Source organism: Vipera berus (assembly GCF_964194415.1).
Source record: "Vipera berus genome assembly, chromosome: 3".
Classification (NCBI taxonomy): Eukaryota; Metazoa; Chordata; class Lepidosauria; order Squamata; family Viperidae; genus Vipera; species Vipera berus.
Window position 1 is genome coordinate 93,689,309 of NC_138204.1, and position 14,177 is coordinate 93,703,485.

The window sequence follows — 14,177 nt, forward strand, 5'->3', positions numbered from 1 at the left end:
TTGAAGGCAAGATTGAAACTGTAGAGTTATTCCCTCAAACTATCTGTATTGTTATTCCCAGTAGCAAATCAATCACTATGCTTACTTGTTATTTTCAGAAACACACAACATGTAATTGGCAAGTTGTTATTTTGCAGCACAGAAACATTTAAGACATTTGGAGAAAATGTTCAAAAGCATAATACATGATACATGTAAGTACTTAATGCTTACCATACCTCAATATTAATAGCAAATACTTCATTTTATTTAGAATATACTACTGTAATGATCTTTTGTACAGTAATCTCTATATTTTAGTACAAAACTCCTTAAATTTTACTTTTTCCAGTATTAAAATTAGGAAAATCAGTTTTTAAACTTTTGTTTCATTAACTTTTTTTTTGCTTTCTGATTAGGCATCTTTTCGCATGCATTTGAACTTATTCAGTTATATAGCAAAACACATGGATTAGTAAACTACACTCTTGCTCTACTTCCAATTATTTGAATAGTATTGCTTACTTGGGTTTGAAATTTTTATTTTTGTTACACTTTTAAGGGAGGATTTTCCCCCCTTCCCATAAGTGCTACCTCGTATAACATTATCTCATCCACTTTGTGGGCAACAGCCTCTTGGGAACAAGCTACCTTCCTCAGGTGAAAAACAAAACCAAATGCCAACTATAATCCAATTTAACGCAAAAATGTAACATCTGATTATGGTATTTAAGTCCATTTTTAAATCAGCAATTACCAGTATTTCAACTATTAGACTACTCCGTGAAAGGAACATTTCTTTTTTAATTATTATCATCATTCTGCTGTTCATCTTCACATTCCATCTCAATCATCACTGCAGAACCATCATGGCTTAGTGTAATTTTGCCAGTTATGAGCTTACTGAGTTTTTCAAAGGTACCACAAAGTTGATTCACTTTGGAAAAAGAAAAGATTTTTGCAAGAGGTACATAGATAATATTTCCCTCGGCCATTGGCTGCATAATTTCACTATCAGCTTCAGAGAAAGGAAAATCATCCAAATACATCTGGAAACTAGACTGCGGAAATTGGGACTCTGTTCCAGTAAGATTGCTGCAGTGCTTTTTACATTCAGATTTTCTATAGTCCAGTTGTTTCCTTGCAATTATCTCTGCTGCTCGAAAAACTTCATTGACTACTGCATTCTGCAAATACTTTTCATCTTTAAGGCTTGGATATATGACTTTGAAAACCTTTCTCAAGAAAAAACAAAATTCAAGACATTTATATGGCACGTCAAATGTTTAAAGCCTTTACGTATTTAGCTTTTTAGGACTATAAACTATACTCAACTTTACAGCAAGTTTACATCAGAATGAAGTTAAAACAACTAATTATAGTTTTCTACGTAGACGCCTCTCCCACTTTAGGTGCACAATAGGTACAACTCATTCCTGAGAGTTCTTCAATGGATGGAAAAACATCAAATAATACATTGAGTCTTCTTTTTGAGTGTCTACCATACTTACCACGGGCCATAATTTAGATTCAGAACCTAACTCTGACAACATTGCTCCAGTTGAGCCTGTGAATTGTCAGCCTCAGGAATCATCAAGCCATGATTCATCTGAGGTTGATCAACCACAGGCATCTCTTGATCAGTTAGAGCTGTCAGATGATGTTACAACCTTCAATCCTCAGCAACAACAGTTACGCACCAATGCTACTCAACAAGGCTCCTCATTAGGCAAAGGGCCAGGCCAAAAATAATGGCTGGCAACTGCCTGCAGGTAGATTTATGTAGCCACTTTGCCTTCAGCCTTCATTGGGATCAATCGTTCAGAATTCCAGCTCGTGATTCTTGTTCCTGTATCTCCTTATTCTTGAATCCTTATTCCAATTGCCATTTGGTGACTGAACTATTTTCGGGGGGAAATGTCAAATATACTAAGGATCCAAAAAGATTGGAATTCCTGACTTAGTGACAAATTACTTGTGATCACAAATGGGAAACTGCCTGATCTGACAGGAGGTCTTTGTTGCTGTTTGGGAGGCTCACAACATGAGGTTCGGTATCAAAACCTCTCACATAAGGGCATTCAGATCAAACCGATCTAAGCTAGAAGAAATTACGTCTTTGAACAGAAACAATAAATGCAATTCAGTAGGATTATATTGATTCCAATAGTTTGCTCTATGTGTTCCAGTTACAGTCCAGTTACTTTGGTTTTGCTATGGCAGTGCACTTTTCAGTAACTGTGTGAGCATCAACAGCTGATTGCCCCTCTATTGCAGAAAGTGGTCTCTGAAACTGATGATGAAACATCAGATGCAATCCATTGCACAAGGCAAAATCATGATAAATAACAAGTCTGGAAAAATCATAAAATCTGAACATGAGAAACTTGAACAACAGGCATGAAGGCCCAGACAACGTATGCTCTGAACAAATAAAAAACCTAGCGATCTACAAAGCAGTATATCTCACCTGAAATTTTGCACAAATTACAAGCTTATTATAGTCCATTGATAAAGTAAATCTTATGAAACATGAAACTTATTTCTAAGCAAGTGTATATGTAGAACTATTAATATGCAAGATATAATTGTTTCATTGAGTAGATTTCTTCTCATTTTTTTACATATTTTACATATAATTTGGGTCTTGGGAACCATCTCGCATATACAATTATTGTAATGTCCTGCAGTCACATGATTGTGATCTTTGACCTTCCGAGTCGCTTCAGATATGCAAAATCAATGGGGGAAGCCAGGATCGCTTAACAACCACATGATTTACTGAACAACCATGGTGATTTGCTTAATGACATTGGCAAAAGTATGGTTGTAAAATCAGATACATCATGTGATGCCTTGCTTAATGGCTGTGTTAATTAATTTTCCAGTCCATATTTTGGTCATAATTTGAGGACTACCTGTATTGGTAGTAACCTCATTACACCCAAATATTTTGGTTTAAATTATCTAAGAATAACAGTAGTTCTTAAACTCCAGTTGACATATCTGAATGATTTTCCATACTCTTGCTTCAAGACATATTTATTTGGAAGACAACCTGAAATCAATTGAACTTCTTTTCCAGAAGATATTTTAACATTTACAGCTACCCTGATCTAAAGTGCATTTGATATTAAAGAGGCAGAAGCCCAGTATTTTGATTATTATATCTTTCCAAAATAGTTCCTTCATATCCAAACTGCCTCACCTTACAGAAGCAAAAGATTTACCTACAGTTTTATAAACTCTTCTCTGATATTCTTCAAATCTCTCAGGCTTGACATTTCCTAGTTTTTTTCTTACAAACACTCCAATTTGTGTACAAAATCCAACATCCTTCCCATGAGGTGGTGCTCCTACTCCAGTAAACTCTACTGTGTAATCATAACGAGCAGCAACATCTACAGCCCTAAATTTATGAAGAAAGAGAAAACAAGAAGTTTAAAGAGGTTTATTCTAGCAAACAAGCATGTCACACATTCCAATCCTCTGTCTACTCTTACATGTTTACAGTATGGAAATATCTTAGCTGCAACAAGAGAGCAAAAACAGCCCAAGAGAACAAATAATTTTATTTACTTAGAGTGTCAGAACAATACATGCTTATGAAAACAGGTCAAGAAAGAAAGAAGGAAGGAAGAGTAAGGCTTTGTGGTGGGAAGAGCACTCTATTTCTCCTTTTCCATTATCACTGTTGTGGGAATGTACCTGATATAGCAGTAAAGCATACATCAGTGATGAGTGAAAATAAAGCTACCATTTCACTATGCTTTCCATATGCAAAATCCGGTAATAAAAAAAAATTGTCTCCCCGGTTTTTCAGTGCCTCTTTTTCGGGGTTTGCTTGTTTTTTGACAACATATTTGGAAGCAAATAGGGCTGACATCAACAACTCTTAATTCTGTAACCTCAAAAACAGAAAGGCAGCAACTTCCAGAAAGTGGCTGTCCCTTCTTCATACTATTAAACATGCAGCAAACAGCTCAAACGGCAACCTCAACAGGATAGTGAACAGGCTTTCACAGATAAAAAGACAATTTTGGCATGATGAATCTAGGAGGTATGATGAAGCAAAAGTAATTCAAGAACCATGAGATGGTATTTATGAATATTACTAGACAAACCCTTTTCAAGATAACTTCATTTCCATGAGAAAGGTTAAGATGATAGATTGCACTTTTGTACAGGTCTTTTAAAATCTGTGTTCCCACAAATATATAAAATAGGTGTGGTTGACCTGTTATATCATCTTCCACTTATTTTCCAATCATTGGAGTTATTGTTAAATCAACTAGATATGATAACCTTAAATACGAAACACTGTCATTCCTGTGGTTATTTTTTACTGTCACCGTTTCAAAAATGGCGGCAGAAAAATATGAGATTGGTCTGATTTTACTTTCATTATTTCCTGCCTCATTTCTAGTTCCAATTCAAAGTACTGGTGTTAACAAACTACGTTATCTCATGGGACTAATTTATTTGAGGAATTTTATTCCCACACATTCCTACTTCTTATACACTGTCATCTTTAGGGAAGGCAGCACTGTAGTGAAAAACCCCTAAGTATCTAATATTTCTCTCTCTAGCCCAGGGGTAGGCAACCTCGGCTTTTTTATGACTCATGGACTTCAACTCCCAGAATTCCTGAGCCAGCATGGCTGGCTCAGGAATTCTGGGAGTTGAAGTCCATGAGTCATAAAAGAGCTGAGGTTGCCTACCCCTGCTCTAGCCCTAGGCAATGACTTTCTATTTCTTCCAAGCCTTTTGCAATATTTAAAATTAATGTATTGCAAAACAAGGTTTAATGAATTTCACTGCTGTTAGGCTTTGATGGTGTGTATTTTTACTAGTATTGTTTTAATGCCCTTTTTCATATCTGATTTTAAAGCACTGCAAGCCTGGCTAGCATATACATTTTTAAAATAAAGTAAATTAAAAGCAAGAAAGAAAAGACAACCTTCATACATCCGGACCCCCTACATGGCAGGGGTCCGGAGTACCTCAGGGAACACCTGCTGCCGGCGTCAACTTCCCTCCGCCCTGTGCGTTCCCACAGAGAGGGCCTCCTCAGGGTGCCACCGGTCAGAGAATGTAGATTGGTGGCCCCCAGGGGGAGGGCGTTCTCTGTGGGCGCCCCGGAGCTATGGAACCAGTTACCGGTTGAGCTCCGGACGGCGCCCGATCTTCGCTCCTTTCGCCGCGATCTGAAAACATACCTGTTCGAACAAGCCGGCCTGGCCTGAGGGGGGATTGGTGGGGTTTTTACTATCATTTTATTGGGGTTTTATTAATGTATTTATTGTTTTTTATGGGCATGTATTTAATTACTTTTTAATTTTTGTAGCTTTGTGTTTTATTCTTGCCCTGTACACCGCCCTGAGTCCTTCGGGAGAAGGGCGGTATAGAAATATTAATAAATTAAATTAAATTAAATTAAAATTATAGTGGCTATTTAAAGCAATGGTTTGTTTTATCGCATCTTAGTTTTTCATTAAAATATCCACCTTTGTTCTTTATTCTTTCAACACAAAACATATACATAAGATTGAAGGAACTTACCAGTTCTGAAACTGTGTTCGATTCCATTCAAATTTATGATCTGGATGTCTAAATAATGATACAGTTGGAAGTAAATAATTGAATTCTGAGTTTGGTGTGCTAATTACGATCATAGCTGGAGACATGAAACCAAACACTACTTCTGGAAATTTCTCAAGCTCTTTTGCCTCTAGGTGTTCTATTCTGTAAGTACAAAGTTGTAAAAAGAATCTTTTTACTTCTCAGATCAAGCGAATATATTTACTTCAATAATATCACAGGACTTCAATGCAGTGGCTATAATTAATTGAGGAAGAGAAAGAATTGATCGCCAATATTCAAACTTTGGACACAGATGGAAAATCAATGGCACAGGAACGAAGCCAGAGTAGGACAGAGAGAGTATCACTTTCCTGTTTGCCCTGAATCACAAATTAACTTTAATATACTGCACTGCCTGTATAAAAATTGGGGTTTTGTACTTCTTTTACTTCCAGGTCATATTTGCAATGTTCTATTGTCTAGGAAATTAGAAAACTGAGAGAAGACATTCCTTATTTATGAGACTTTAATAAGAACCAGGAAATAGAAACTTATAAACATCCTAGATCAGAAGTCTCCAACCTTTTTGGTTTGGCGGCTCAGAAAGGGAGGCAGGCACCGCTATGTGTGCTTGCACAAATGGGCTGCACATGAACGCATGCGCACATGCAAATGGCCACACATGAGTGCATCGCACGTGCAAACGGGGCTGAGCGTCTGTGACTGCTGCAAATGGGGCAGCACTAGTCTGGCAGAATGCTATGGGCAGCACTAGTGCCAGTAGGACGCTCTGGGGAGGGGTGGTGCTAGCACCAGCAAGATGCTCAGAGCGGCACTAGTGCTGGTTGAACACTCGGGGGTGGTGCTAGTGCCAGTAGGACACTCGGGGGTAGGGTGGCGCTAGTGCCAGTGGGATGCTCAGGGCAGTGCTAGTGCCATTGGGACACTCGGGGGCGGGGCGGCGCTAGCGCAAGTGTGTGGAGTGAATGCACACACGTGTACATGTGCACTGGCCATCCCTTCATGCGGCCCAGTGGCCAAGAAACCACAGCCCGGTAGTGGGCCACGGCCCACAGGTTGGGGACCCCTGTCCTAGTGTCATTTTTTCAGAGATATTTCTTCAGTAGTTTCCTTAATGTCAACAATGGTAGAACGTCTAATGTTCTACCTTCAATGGGAAAGGCAGGATACATTCAAAGACGTAGCTGAAAACAGCCCATATTGAACTGCATAGCACAGTCAGACATCAGCACGGGAAACGGTTGATGACATTTTGCATTATATTATAAACTCTATTGTTATAATTTTGATGTCATAAAAGGTTTTATAAAATTTCCCCCATTTCAATTCCACGAGAGACGTGGGTCCTGGATTTTGGACACATTCTGTAAGTCAGCCCATCTGACGTAGCTAAAAAAAACTGTTGCCTTATGGTACACTGTTTCAGTCAGTTATAAGAACAAGAGTTTTCATAGTATATATATAAAGAAAGTTGTCTCTTTAGCCATCTGAGTTCGCTTTTCAAACATTCATCAACTAATATGAAACCTCAAAGGAATACCCACAGTTCAATGCAGGTTACCATATCAAAGCCCAGCATACAAGGATCTTTGTGAGCAACCGAACCCTGAAGGAGGGTGACTGTCAGCTGTTTTTCACTTGGCTGAAGATAGTCACTAGGAAGGGGAGACAGCCTATACCTGGAAGCAAATAAATGGCATAGAATGAAAGCACTGTTTTGTCTATACCAGGGGTAGGCAACCTCGGCTCTTTTATGAGTCATGGACTTCAACTCCCAGAATTCCTGAGCCAGCTATGCTGGCTCAGGAATTCTGGGAGTTGAAGTCCATGACTCATAAAAGAGCCAAGGTTGCCTACCCCTGGTCTATACATCTCCTCTTTTCATCTTGGGTGTCCTGTACATTGTGAATGTATCATTCAGCTCCAGTCATTTAACATGAAAAAAGACTATGCAAATAAAAAATACTTTTAATCATCTCCATCCAGTACATTGTAGGTACAATCTGAATAACGTTCTGGCTGATTTACGAATGACATGGACACTGATTCTTTGGATACCGACAGATCTCCTTAGTCGATCGCCGTAATTTTTGTGACATGCGTTGGGATTACTAATATATTGAATAAAATATTCTTCATTTGTGGACAGTTAATAGATTTCATACGGCATCATTTTGGAGACTACTGTCCACTTAATTATTTTCCTGAGAGGAATGTAGATTGATAGTTTCCTTTACTCATTAAAAATTGCAACGTGAGCAAAGTGCAAAAATGGTATTATCAAGAAAACAAAAATGTTTATATATTACTTTTTGATTAATTGTGCTAGAGAGCTTGATAGCTATGAAATGTATACTAGATTGTACATGTGAGAAAGATCAGAAGCAAACGACCACATTCTTTGTTCCCCCAACTCCAAAATGTTGTAATCAGCTCTCAATTAAGCACTGACCTATCATATCAATATTTTTAAAGAATACTTCAGAAATGGAAAACAGAACTATGTTTCATTCTGCTCCTTCTTAGGAGGGAGGGAGGGAAGGTAGGTAGGTAGGTAGGTTTGGGGCACAAAACTTTGCTTTCCCAAAAATAACATTCAACTTACATGTTTTCTTTCATCACCTCTTCACTGATATCTAGCCCAACAAGTTCTTCAATGCAATTGCAGAATTTCAGCATCCAGAGTAGTCTACAACCAGCACATCCCAAATCTGCCACCTGTTAATTTGAAATTAATACAGTTCCTAATATCACTCATAAGACTTGTTTAACACTGTTTTCTTATCTAATGAAAATGACTGCTGGTTTAATGCTAGGTTTCATTAGAGCTAATTATATGGTAACAAAGGACTGTGATCTATAGCACTGGGAAAAAAATTGCTGTTATTACTACTTACATTTATACAGAAAAGGTATGCAAAAATCACCATGTATATATTAGCAAAACTCATCAGTAAAATATTGCACATGTATATGACTCTTAAAAATGAATCTTGTTTACCTAAAACCAGATCAAACATCTCTAATTTGGTATGTTCACACATCCCAGTAAGCAATTATTTTAGCCCAATAAACCAAGTGAGCCATATTATGCCATGAACCACGTAATGTGGTTTGTTTTTAGTATAGCAGGTTATGCAACTGCAGCTTCTATGAATTCTAAAACCACAGTTTATGGCTTTGCAGGTTATGAATGGACTCAAATGTGGCTTTTCAATAAACTATAATCAGGCCAACAACAGCTTACTTGTGACTATATATTATATCATTTGTTTTTCTGATCTGAGTAAGGGTCTAGTTTTATTGAAATGCTTTTTAATAACATCTGCTTGAATAATAATCATATTTAAAATGTACACCTCTCAGTGCTGTGATTCCCAAACTATGCATTGCAGTACCTTGGAGAACCATAGCAGGATATTTTACTAAACAGAACTGTCTGTTCTGGAGTATTTGCAGTGTACAGTTTGGGAAATGCTAGGGATTTCATGAAACAAGAAAGTTTGGGAATCTTTACCTTAGCATAAAAAATACTAAATACTAAAACAAATGTTACAATTTATACTCTTCATGACAAATACATAAATCTTCCCTATAGTAGTTGTTTAGACTTCTTCTTCTTCTTCTTCTTCTTCTTCTTCTTCTTCTTCTTCTTCTTCTTCTTCTGTCATATCCATTATCGACGATCATGTTGGCGATCCTGTTTTTATCAGCATCTACACAAAAAAGTGCTGCTGAGTTTTGTCCAAACCAGTCCCTTAGATTTTGAAGCCATGATGTTCTTCTTCTGCCTGGACCTCGTTTGCCTTCAATCTTTTCCTGGAGGATTAAATGGGGTATGCTGTATTTTTCTGGGTGTCGCATCACATGTCCAAAATATTCTATCTTTTATTTTTTAATTGTTTTGATGATTTCCCTTGGCTTTCCTAGGCGGCTTATCACCTCATTTCTGATCTTGTCAACCCAGCTTATATGTAACAGCCGTCTGTAAATCCACATTTCAAATGCTTCTAGTGTCTTCAGGTGGCCTTCTGTCAATAGACCAACTCTCTACTCCATAAGGCAGGATAGAAAAAATATAACATCTGACAAGTCTAATTTTCAATCTTAGGCTTATGTCATGACTGCAGAAGACCTTTTTCATTTTGAAGAATGCTGTTCGAGCTTTCTCTATCCTTGTCTTTACGTCAGTGGTCATGTCCCAGCTTTCATGTAAATTAGAACCGAGGTGCGTGATCCTTTCAACTTTTTCTAATGGTATTCCTTCCGAATTTATTGGATGAAAATTAACAGGTTGTTTGCTGACGACCATGATCTTGGTTTTTGAGGTGTTAAGCTTCAAGCCATATTTTTCAGATATTTCTGTGACTCTGTTGATGAGGAACTGAAGGTCTTCATGCTTACTGGCAAGCAAACTGTATCGTCAGCATATCTTAAATTGTTGATCCAAACACCGTTTACTTTGATGCCAGCATCGATGTTCTCCAGTTCCTCATTGAAGATTGACTCAGAGTAGATACTGAACAACAGTGGACACAGAATACATCCGTCTGACCCCTCTTCGTATTTCTGCATCAGCTGAGTATTTTTGGCCTAATCTCACATTTGCTACCTGATGCCAATATAGATTCCTTATGATTTGGATGTCTTTGTCATCTAGTCCCACTTGTTTCAGGATTTCTAATAGTTTACTGTATCTTATTTTAACAAATGCTTTTTCAAAATCATTGAAGCACATGTAAACACTGTGATTGACATCTCTACAACGATGTTAAAGAACTTGAATGCTGAATAGCGCATCTTGTATACCAAGATTGTTTCTGAAACCAAATTGTGTGTTACTTAGACAGTCCTCATTTTTGTTGTATATTCTTGTGTGAATTATTCTCAGGAATATTTTCACGGCATGACTCATTAAGCTTATTGTTCTGTATTCGGTACACTTCTTTCTATTTATTTTTGGGGGGATTGTCACAAAGGTTGTTTTAGCCAATCATTTGGTATCTTTCCTGTTTCATATATTTGATTGAAGAGCTACAGTAAAAAATTCTTCCCATTGCCTTCCAGCAATTTTAAATTTTCTACTGGGATATCATCAGGTCCTGTGGCTTTTCTTGTTTTTGCTATTTTTATTGCATGTTCAACCTCCTCCATAGTGATGTTTGGTCCAGTTGTTATACTTCCCATATCTATATCATCCCCAGTGTCCTCAAAAAGTTCTTCAATATATTCCATCTTTTTAGTTTTTCGTCCTCATCTAAGATAATTTTCCCCTCTTTGTCAACTAAGTTGTTGGTTTTCTTTTTGTAGAGGCCTGCTGCTTTTCACCTTTTTGTGTAAATTGAAATTATCATGCATACGTTCTGCCTCTATTTCCTTGCACCTCTTTGCAAACCACTTTTCTTTTGCCAGTCAAATTTTTCTTCTGATTGTTTTCTGCAATTCATTGTATTTCTCTTTCTTTTTATTTTTATAAGATCTTCTTTCATCCACGAGATGAAGAATTTCCTCCGCCATCCACTGTTGTTTCTTGGGGTACCCCTCTGTTTTGAATTTGTTCTACTATTGCATTTTTAAATTTATTCCAGTTCACTTCTACATCTTCATCATTCAGGTTGTTGGTTTCTCTTAAATGATTTTCTAGTTCTTTTATCTTACTTCCATGTTTAATGATGAAGTCTCTGTCAATTCTTGGTTTAGCAGGATTTGGGTTTTTCATCCTTTTTAGTTTCAGCTGGACTTTTATGATTGGATGGTACATCTGCACCTGGGTATGTCTTTACTGATGTTACTAAGTTTCTAAATCTCTTGTTTATTGTAAAATAGTCAATTTGGTTCCTTACTATATTATTTCGTGTATCTGCTGGTGATCTCCAAGTGTAGAGGCATCTTTTTGGCAACTTGAAAAAGTATTCATCACACATCGCCTATGTTCCCTGCAGAAGTCTACAAATCTGTCACCTCTATCATTTCTGGTTCCTAAACCAAAGTTTCCAACTACAGGAGCATCACTTCCTTCTCCCACTTTTGCATTGAAGTCCCCCATGAGTATTGTGATATCATTATTTTTTAGGGTTTTCAGTACACTGCTTTTATCTTCGTAGAACAGTGGTGGTGAACCTATGGCACGGGTGCCAGAGGTGGCACTCAGAGCCCTCCCTGTGGGCACCCGCACCATGCCTCAGAGGTGGCAACTGTCCCTCTTCAACCAGCTGCCCCCACAGGTGTCCCTCCCCACGAGTGACATTGAGGTGACCACACCCACCTTGGCCACACCCACCCAATCTTCCATGACCAGCACAGCCACACCCACCCAGTAGGCCACGCCCACCTGGCACCCAGCGATAAATAAGTGGGTTTTGGGTTGCAGTTTGGGCACTCGGTCTCTAAAAGGTTCACCATCACTGTTGTAGAACTTCTCTAAATCGTCCTCATCACTGTCAGCTGTGGGAGTGTAAACTTGTGTAACATTCATATTTACTGGAGTACTATTTATTTTGATCATCATCACTCTATCAGATACAGGAATAAAGGATGCATTTATTTACAAGATAGTTTACGATTATAGCTACTTCATTTCAATGGTGTTTACTATTCTTACCAGAGTAGTAGATAGTATAATTTCCTATTGTACACATTCCATTTTCAGGCCAGTGCATTTCACTCACTCCCAATATAGAGATATTGTATTTGGACATTTCTTGATAGTATTGTGTGTTTTCCCAGCTTCGTATAGGCTTCTCAGATTCCACGTAACAATTCGTAGTTTTTGGTTTATCATGCTTCTAGCAGACCGGGAGATTCTTAGCACCCCTGCCCCATTTAAGGGGTGCCTGTACTCAGGGCCATTGTTAGGTTTTGCCGCTGTTAACATGATTTTCCTGGAAAATATATAGTGTAGTACTCTTCCCTTTGCTTTCTACACCATTGTGCACGGGCTGTTCAAGTGGCTGCCACCACACTGTGTGCTGTTCTTCTGAAGCCGTTCCAACTAATATGGTCTCTGCCTTGTCGATACTGGGGAGCCAGCTGCCACTCACCAGGCAGAGTCTCCCTACAGTATTACAATTCCTAATTCAATTTAACTCTGTTTTATCCTAGCAAAGTAATAACTTTAAGGATAAGAGTTCTAATGCAGTTAGCTATACTGAAAAAAATTGTACTAGGAAACACATACTAACCTTTTTAGGTTTATGCTTATCTACCAACTGCTTAATAAAAGCATAACGTTGCTTATACAATGGTGGTGTAAATGTAGTAATCCTCACAAGGTCGTTTTTTTTCATTGTTACATCCATATTCAAAACTAAGAACAAAAAATAGCATTATTTAAATGCTACACAGGTAGTCCTCGACTTATAACAATTCAAAGTTAACAGCACTAAAAAAACGATTTATGATTTTTTTTCACACTTACGACCACTGTAGCATTCCCATGGTCATGTGATCAAAATTCAGATGCTTGGCAATTGACTCATATTTATGACAGTTGCAGCAATCCAGGGTCATGTGATCACCTTTTTGACCTTCTGACAAGCAAAGTCAATGGGGAAGCTAGATTCACTTATCATGCTATTAATTTAACTGCAGGAATTCACTTAACAATTGTGGCAAGAAAGATCATAAAATGGGGTAAAAATCACTTAACCAAAGTCTCACTGAGCAATAGAAATTTTGGGTTCAATTTTGGTCATAAGTCAACAACTGCCTGGAGCCTCAGAAACTCTTGTGCAAATTGAGATCTGAGTATATTTCATGGCTATATAAATTACATGCATACATATATACAAATATCAAAATCTGCTTTCTTTTGATTGATCATTAGTTATCTAAATTTCTCACACTTTTTTCCTATGCAATTTATCTACAACTCTTGATATAAATCAGGTTTGAGCTTATTTATACATGTCGTGAATTAATATCAAACTTCTTTGGAGATATTTGACAAGATTGGATCATTGATTTTCATTTTCTGTATCTAGGTAGGCCTTTTATTTTACAACAGAATAAAGGTAAGCCTTTCTCTTCATGTTACCTTCTTTAAAACAATTGTGAATCAGAAAAAAGACAAAGCAAGGCTGGTTTTTGGATCCTTTTTCCTTTTTTAATTACTTTATTAATGATCTGGTGTATGAACTAAGGGAACTGTATTTTTTCCTCCCTCTATACGAGAAAGGAAGATTTCACTTTAGCCCTATGAAGGTGATATTTTGTTTACTTAAGCTCAGAGAGTTGGCTGTAGAATAACAGATAATTATGATGAATCTAAATTTAAAGATGAAATGCCATACAGCAGGGGTGTCAAACTCGCCACGTTACGTGACATGTCACGACATATCGCAACTTTTTCCCCATTGCCGGAGCTGGGGTGGGCACGGTTTCAGCATGATGCATCTGGCCCGTGGGCCAGCAGTTTGATACCCCTGCCATACAGTAATAGCCAAAATAAAATTGAACAAAACACTTTCTTGGAATTTTCAGTGGTTTAGGTTACTGAATTCCAATGTAAAAACACTAAACCTAAAGACTTTGTTTTTTTGATCACAGAACTAGAAGTGGTGACCCCGGCAACACAACCCCCAAGTTACATACAG

The 14,177-nt window shown here is 37.7% G+C and overlaps 1 protein-coding gene across 1 annotated transcript; it reads right to left on the bottom strand.

The window, feature by feature from the left end:
• Positions 1-504: 504 nt before the first annotated feature.
• HENMT1 (HEN methyltransferase 1) lies at positions 505-13,287 on the bottom strand. Its single transcript, XM_081324345.1, has 6 exons — positions 12,765-13,287; positions 8,189-8,301; positions 7,128-7,262; positions 5,542-5,724; positions 3,214-3,388; positions 505-1,214 (listed from the first exon to the last, which is right to left on the bottom strand). Exons 1-6 carry the CDS (start codon positions 12,879-12,881, stop codon positions 783-785), a joined length of 1,155 nt encoding a protein of 384 aa, XP_081180471.1. The 5' UTR covers positions 12,882-13,287; the 3' UTR covers positions 505-782.
• Between the last annotated feature and the right edge of the window lie 890 nt (positions 13,288-14,177).